Source organism: Panthera uncia, chromosome F2, assembly GCF_023721935.1.
Source record: "Panthera uncia isolate 11264 chromosome F2, Puncia_PCG_1.0, whole genome shotgun sequence".
In the NCBI taxonomy this organism is placed as follows: domain Eukaryota; kingdom Metazoa; phylum Chordata; class Mammalia; order Carnivora; family Felidae; genus Panthera; species Panthera uncia.
This window is the reverse complement of record NC_064812.1, coordinates 871,676-879,634: the sequence shown is the minus strand read 5'-3', so window position 1 is coordinate 879,634 and position 7,959 is coordinate 871,676. Positions and strand designations below refer to the sequence as shown.

Sequence of the window (7,959 nt, the reverse complement as noted above, 5' to 3'; positions counted from 1 at the left end):
TGGTAGGTTTCCCTGCCAAACATCCCTGATGCGAACGCCTCCTCCACAGTCAGCCTCTGGTTGCGCACGGGGTCGATGAGGAAGCCGGTGGCCGCCTGCGCCTCCAGCAGCACCAGGGCCGTGCCCGGCCGCAGGATGTGCCTCCTTAGGGCCTCGGAGACGCTCATCTTCTCCTTCGTGCCCTGGACGAGGACCCCGGCAATGAAGTTGCTTCCCTCCAGGTACCGCCTCACACTGTCCATCTCTGTCACCTCCTGCACAGTCTTTCTCCCCTGATTCAGCTCGTCCAGTGTCTCCTTGTCAATGAGCTGGGACCTGAACAAGTCGTTGGCCGACACCTGCTTCCGGAGTCCTCTAAAGGCGGCCCGTGAGGGCTGTGTCTCTGCAGCCTCGACCAGGGTGCTGACTGCCGTAGCCACCTGCCGCACGGCTGTGGCCCTCCCGGACTGGCAGAGGGCCGCCAGCTCTCGCCGCTTGTGGACGCCGACGTACTCGGAGTGCAGCAGGTCCCACAGTGACACGCGGAGACCTTTGAACCTCCCGGTGCTGACAGGTACCTTCGTGGCCCTCAGGGCCACCACCGTGTGCTCATCCACTTCGAGCACCATGTCCAGGGCGAGCGGCAGCAGCCAGAGGCCGGTGTCCCTGTCGGAGACACAGCCCTCCTTGAGCTGCATGTACGTCACCTTGTCTCGCGTGCTGGGGTCGAAGAAGAACTTGTTGTCCTCGTCTTTTGAGGTCAGCACCCGGCTGACCTGCTCATCCAGGAGGCCAAACCTGCAGGCTGCCTCCTGGGGCAGGTGCACCCCGTGCACAGGGTCCACTGCGCCCCCCGTGGCCAGCTGCACCTGTAGGAGCCGGAGGCCCTCACTTTGGGGCACCAGCCCCTTCTCCACGGCCTGCCACAGTGAGAGGGAGCCTCCTGTGTAGGGGTCCGTGTACCCAGCCACGGCCCTCTCGGCCTGCTGGAGCTGCTCGCTCAGTGCCCCGCCCACCAGGCCCGCCTTCACTGCGCCTTCCACAGACAGTCTCTGGCTGGTCAGAGGGTCAATGAGGGAGCCACATGCCACTTGGGCCTCCAGCAGCCTTCGCCCCAGGCCCTCGGGTAGGAGGCCATCCCTCATGGCCTGGCCGATGCTGGCCTTGGTCCCCGACGGCTGCAACAGCAGGCCCGCTACGCAGCCCGTCCCCCACAGACGGGCCTTCACGCTGGGCTCCTCGGCGACCTCCGCGGGTGACCGCGTGCCCCGAGCCAGGGCCGCCAGGGTCTCCGCGGTGATGATGCCGGCGTCACGCAGCCAGACGGCGGGAACCTCACCCCTGGGGCCGGGCACTGTGACGTGAGCCCGAGCCAGGAGTTCCGCCTCCCGCACCCGCTTGTGCACAGCTGCCTGCAGCTGCTGCAAGGTGGTCCTCCCCAGCCTGAAGTCCTCCACGAAGCTGTTCCGCTGCTCCTCGGTGAAGTGGCCAGAGCCCAGCAGCTCCCAGAGGGACGTGCCGTCCTCAGTCCCCTGCGCCGCCCGTAGGGTCTCCTGGACCTGCTTGTCGGTGGGGATGGCCGGAGCGTCTTCGGGCAGGGGCAGGAAGTAAAGGCCAGAAGCCTCGTCCCTCAGACACTGCTCCAGCAGCCGGGCGTAGCTGGTGTGTCCCCGGCCGTCCGGCGTGGGGAAGGTCTCGGATGAGCTGGACAAGGCCTCCTCCATCTCCTGGTCTATGTAGCCCCGCTGGGTGGCCACGGGCATGGGGAGGTGGTAGTGGCCTGTGGGGTCAATGACCCCCCCTGTGGCCAGCTGGGCATCCAGGAGGCGGGCGGCCTGCTCCTCAGGGATGAGGCCCTTCTTCATGGCCTGGAACAGGGACACACACTTCCCAGAGAAGGGATCTCGGAAGCCAGTGACAGCGTCCTCAGCCCGTCTCAGCTGGCGATACAGCTCTGGCCCCACCAGCTTCCTGCGCACGGCCTCATCCACCGACAGGGTCTCCAGACTGTGGGGGTCCACGATGGCTCCAGTGGCTGCTTGGGCCTCCAGCAGGGCGAGGGCCACCCCTGGCCCCAGGACCTTCTGCCTCATGGCCTCGTACAGGCTGAGCCGCCGGCTGGCGGGTCCCAGCAGCACGCCGCCGAGGGCGCCGGAGCCGCGTAGGTACCTCCGGACGCAGTCCGTGTGGAGGAGGGCTTCGGGGCTGACCGCCCCCTCCAGCACCCGGTCCAGGAGCTCCTGGTCGATGATACGGGCCTCCAGGAGCTGGTAGGCCGTGACCGGGCCCCGCAGCCCGGGCAGCGTGATGTCCGCCCACCTCCCCATCTCCCTCTCCAGCCACTGCGCCACCTGCTCCAGGGAGATGCTGTGCTGCTGGTACCTCCGCAGGAGCTGCCTCCTCTGGTCCTCGCTGAAGCATTCTGAGTTGATCAGCTCCCACGCGGAAACTCTCCGCCCCTGGAAACGCCCGAACTTCCCCGACAGCAGCAGGCTCTGGAAGGCCTGCTGGGTGGTGCCGTCCACGAGCAGGGGCTGGGTGCCGTTCAGGGGCAGCAGGCGCAGGCCCGTCTCGGGGTCCTCCACGCAGCGCTCCAGCAGCTGCAGGTAGGTGAGGTTCTCGTGCGTGTTGGGGTCGAAGAAGCCCTTGGTGTCGTCGCTCGGGTCCGCCAGGACGCGGTTCGTCTCCTCGTCGAAGTAGCCGCGCCGGTAGGCCACGTCCACGGGCAGGCGGTGGCTGTGCACCGGGTCGATGATGCCGCCCGTGGCGATCTGGGCCTCCAGCAGGCGGATGCCGTGCTCCCGCACGATGAGGTCCTTCTTCATGGCCTGGAAGAGGGAGATGCGCTCCCCGGTGTAGGGGTCGGTGTAGCCGGTGACGGCGCGCTCGGCCGACAGCAGCTTTGCAAACACGTCGGGCCCTACGAGGCCAGCCCTCAGTGCCTCCTCCACAGAATATCTCTTGTTTTCCTTCGGGTCGAGAATGAAGCCCGTGGCCGCCTGTGCCTCCAGGAGGATGAGGGCCGTGCCGTGCCTGAGGAGCCCCCTCCCGCGAGCCTCGTAGATGGCGAGCCGCTCCTGGGAGCCCGGCAGCAGCAGGCCTGCGATGCCGCCGGTGCCCTGCAGGAACCTGTGCACCGAGCCCAGCCTGCCCACCTCCTGGGCTGTGGTCTGCCCTCGCTCCAGCCGCTCGTACGTGTCCTGGTCGATGATCTCTGCTCTCAGCAGCTCTCCTGGGGCCACGGGCACCCTCAGGCCGGCAAAGGTGGTCCTGGCCGTGGCCGCAGCCTGCTCAAGGGTGGCCCTCAGCGCAGCTGCCAGTTCCTCCCCCGAGATGGCACCTTCCTTGTGGCGCTGGGCCAGTGCCGCCCGCTGCTGCGCAGGGATGGGCTCAGAGAAGAGCAGGTCCCAGAGTGAGGCGGGCCGGCCCTGGAACTCGCCCACGGCGACGGTGGTCATGGCCTCACTCAAGGCCTCCCGGGTGCTGTGGTCAATGAACGGGAGTCCTCGTGGCTCTTCTCCAAGGGGGCCCCCTGAGAGGGGGAGAAAGGCCAGTCCTGTTTCTGGGTCGGTGACGCAGCGGGCCAGTAGCTGCCCATAGCCCACGCTCTCCTGTGTGTTGGGGTCCCAGAAGCCGGTGGCCCGGGACAGACACTGCTGAGTCTCTTGGTCCAGGCATCTGAAGCGCAGGGCGGCCTCCGGGGGCAGCCGGAGCCTGCGGGCCGGACATACCAGCCCACCTGTGGCCAGCTGGGCATCTAGGAGTCGCAGAGCCAGAGGCCTGTCCACCAGCTCCTTCTTCATGGCCTGGAAGAGGGGCACTCGGGCGCCGCTGAAGGGGTCATGGTACCCCGTCACCGCCTCTTCCGCCACCAGGAGCTGCCTGTGGAGCTCTGGGCCGACCAGGCCCGACCTGACCGCCTCGTCCACCCGGAGCCGCCGGCCGGTGGCCGGGTCCACCAGTGTGCCGGTGGCGGCCTGAGCCTCCAGGAGCGGGAGCGCGGTGCCCATGGGGAGCAGGTGCTCGCTGACGGCCCGGAAGAAGCTCTTCTTGTGGCCCGCGGGCAGCAGGACAGCCCCCGCGATGCTGCCGGTGCCCTGCAGGTAGCGCCTCACGTCAGCCCGCGCGCTCACCTCTCGGGCCGCCAGCCTGCCTTCCCGAAGGCCCCGGGCGGCCTCGTCATCCAGGACCCCCACCTCTAGCAGCTCGGCCAAGCTCACTGCCCCACTCAGGGTGGGGAAGGTGGTCTTGAGGGGCAGCAGCGCCAACCCTGTGTCAGGGGCTCTCACACACCGGCCCAGCAGCTCGCGGTACGACAGCCGCTCCAGGGTGTTGGGGTCCAGGAAGCCAGGGGCACTGGGGCTGGGCTTGCGCTCAGACAGGCCACGCCACGTGTCCTGGTCCAGGAGACCCTGCTGACAGGCCGGCCCCGGGGCCACCCGTGTACCCCGAATGGGATCCACCAAGCCCCCCGTGGCCAGCTGGGCCTCCAGCCAGCCCCGCCCCAGCGCTCGGTCTACCACCTCCTTCCCGATGGCCTGGAAAAGTGCCAGCTTCCCGCCACCGTAGGGGTCAGGGTACCCAGCGACTGCGCGCTCGGCCACCAGCAGCTTCTCCTTTAGCTCCAGGCCCACCAGGCCCTGCTGCAGGGCCTCGGACACAGGGAGGAACCGGCCTTGCGTGGGGTCCACGAGGCCCCCGGTGGCCGCCTGGGCCTCCAGCAGAGCCAGCCCAAGCTCAACGGGCAGGAGACCCTGCTTCATGGCAGCGTAGAGACTCTGTGCCTGGCCGGAGGCCTCCACGTACACCCCAGCGATGCTCTTAGGCTGGGCAGACGGAGGCCCAGAAGGGGTGCTGGTTCCCGGCACGGCCTTCATGGTCTTGGGGACGATGGCCGGGTCAGTGCTGTTGGTGACCAGGACATCAAGAGGAGGAGAGGCGTGGCCATTCATCACGCTCAGCCTGTTGTGTAGAACTCACTCACCCAAGGTCCACTGCGTCTGCTCCCTGTAGGGGGTAGAAAAGGCCCTGTTAGGGGCCCTGGAATGGCCCAGGTGGACGGGAGGGAGAGAGTCAAGAGGTCAATCCCAGACCCTGAATCAGCCTCCAGACATGGCTTGCCCTCCTGGGGGATGGGGGTCAGCATCCAAGTAAGGTCTTTTGTCTTGCCCCATGGGGTCCCAGGAGGGACCATGGGGGACCTCCGGCCAGCCAGGGCGGCCTCCAGGACGCGTGGGCTCTGTTTTCCTGCAGGCCATCCTCTGCTCTCCATCCCAGCCCAATCCCCTCAGCTCCTGCCCTCAGGGTCCCGTGGTGGGGGCTGGGCCACCTGGGCCAGAGCCCCTCCCCCCATCTCTCACCCAAACCTCCCGTCTGCTCCCCAGGGCTCCTCCCCCATCCTTGGGTTCAGGGACATCAGCACCCTTCCCTCTTCCAGTCACCGCCTCCAACCCCCCGCCCTGCCCCAGACCCTCTGCTCTGGCTTCTGTTCTTTCCCAGATCTCCACTGGGCTCCAGCCAGAAGCCCCCACGGTGTCCCGCCCCAGGCTGGCTCTGTCTGTGTCCTCCTCTGCCCACTCCAATCCTTGTGCTCTCTGGGCTATGGCCTCTTTGTGCCCGCACTCAACTCGGGGGCCTGAGGGAACACAGACTCCGTGTTTGCGTGCCAGTCCCGTGGGAGCCATGGGTATGGCCACGTCTCTGGTCAGCTGGCTCCAAGCCCCAGAGAGGCTCCAAGGCTGTCCCCTCTCAGCAGACGGCTCTGTGCCCCAATTCTCTGAGCAGCAGTGACAAGTGCTTCACACCTGCACACCAACTCCTCCACCCAGGCCCGTCCCCTTCCTGTGGGATTAAATTGTGTCCCCCTGAGAGATATATCCAAGTCCTGACCGCCAGTACCTATGACTGTAGCCTTATTTGGAAATAGTCTTTGCAGATGTAACTCAGTTGAGGTCACAGAGGAGGAATGGCCCTAATCCAAAATGACTTGAGTCTCTATAGGAAGACACAGGAGAGAGCCCACGGGGTGCCGTCTGGAGCGGCCACAAGCCCAGACGCATCGAGGACCACCAAGCCCAGAAGCATTGACCTCAGATTTCGGCCCCTTGAACCGAGAAGGAGTTTCTGTTGTTTGAAGCCATCCAGGTTGTGGTAATTGTTGCGACAGCTTAGGGAGCCATAGCCTCCCTCCCGCCTCCGCCCTTCCAGCCGGCCCACACCCGGTTTCTGCAGAACCACACCCGGGCCCCCCTTCCCCCTCCCCCCGGGCGCAAGCCCACACTTCGCTCCCGCTGGCACCGGCTGTCTGCTCAAGAGCCCGAACACGTCTGTCCTGGCCTCCCAGCCAGCCCCCAGCCTGCCCCCCAAGCCTGCTCCCGTGCCCGCTCAGGCAGCTGGCTCGCCCCCGCCCCGAAGCTCTCACTAAGATGAACTCGGACTGTGGTTGCCAAACCCAACAAATGCATTTTGGATCTCATTGCCTCTGGGTCGTGGGTGTGGGGCCTTCTCGCCGGTGACAGGGCTCCGCTCTGCCCCCACTTGCCCATTACATCAGGGAACCCCTCACACCGTGTCTCAGGCCCAGCTCGTCCCGGAGTCCAGGAACCACGTGCCCCGGTCTCACGAGGTGCCTCAAACTCCACTGCACCCCCACGACTGCTGGTGTTCTGTAAAGGGTTCCCCCACACCCACTCCGTGCAGCCTGAGCCCTGAATTGCTCAGCCCCCACTCGCCCCCACTGGCCCCACATGGGGTCGCTGTTTCACGCCGGCCCCTCTCCTGTCCTACAGCCTCCGTGGCTTGCTAGTTACCTACTGTGGCGCTCAAGGCCACCTTCGTTGCTCCTGCCCTCTCCACCGACCTCCGGCCCAGGAGCAGGGTGGGATCAGCAAGTGGCCATGAGGCATCCATGGGAGGCCTCAGCGCCAGGGCGGTGCAGGGGGCAGCATGGCCCAGGGGGTGTCGAGCGCCCCCCAGTGACAGTAAGAAGCTGGGGCTCTGACAACACACACATCTGGAAGGGTGGACGCTTGGGGGCGTGACCCAGACCCCATCTGGGGCTTCAGGAGGGCTGTTGGCAGATGGCCCCCGCTTCGGTCCCCTCGGGAATTGCCTTGCCCGTCCTGGGGCTGCACTGGCTCAGGCCCTTGACTTGACATGGGGCCCGCATGTAAGCCCAGCCCCTGGGAGTGGGTGAAATCCTGCCTCACCCCTTCCCTACACAGACGAGGGGCCCTTCCCACCCCCTGCAGCTCGCGTGCTGCTCAGCTCAGACTGGTGGTGCCAGGACCAGGCAGACACTGGGCGAGGCTCTGGAGGGGCACACCGCCACCCGGCTGGCCGTGTGAGCAGGGATCGGGGAAGTGCCTCCATCTGCCAGCGTTCCGAGTAAACGGAGTGTGGGATCAGGCATCTGGGATGGGGGTTAGTGCAGAGCACACGGTGGGGGTGGGGGGCATTGCTAAACAACGAGACTTCGGACGAACACAAAAGGCTGTGAGTGACCAGCTGGATGACAAAAAGTCCTTGTGGACACCTGAGGCTTTGTAGTGACCAGTCAAGAGGCTCTGATCTCTGCAGCGCAGGGCAGGCTGAAGGCTCCATCGTGAAAGGGCCACTGCAGGCAAGCTCCAGCACCAGCTCACCGGTGGTCCCGTGCCCGGGGCGGGGGGGGGCTGGGGGGCGGGGAGGGGCAGTGACCATTCTAGAATGTGATGTGTCTGTCCCTGCAGCTGGACCATATGGGTCCAGGAACCAAGCGATGGGAGCAGACGTGGCCCCCACCATGCCTCCGATGACCCCGCCACCCATCCCTGCAGCTCCGGGGTCAGTCCCACAGGATGAGTACTTCTGCCACGGACACAGCCGCAGTCCCACTGAGCTGAAGGCCACGGCTGCTCCCAGGGCACCCCGGCTCCTTGCGTCCAGGACCAAGGGTCCGGGAGTGACCCGACCACCAGGAGAAGGCAGGGTCTGGGTGGG

General features: G+C 66.3%; 1 protein-coding gene across 1 annotated transcript in view; it reads right to left on the bottom strand.

Annotated features, from left to right (window-relative positions):
- LOC125924325 (epiplakin-like) overlaps positions 1-4,966 on the bottom strand; it is an 8,939-nt gene extending 3,973 nt beyond the window's left edge. Inside the window, exon 1 of the mRNA XM_049632788.1 lies at positions 3-4,966. Within this exon, the coding sequence (XP_049488745.1) occupies positions 3-4,931 (4,929 nt within the window). The 5' untranslated portion in view covers positions 4,932-4,966. The remainder of the gene's footprint in view (positions 1-2) is intronic.
- Positions 4,967-7,959: the final 2,993 nt, after the last annotated feature.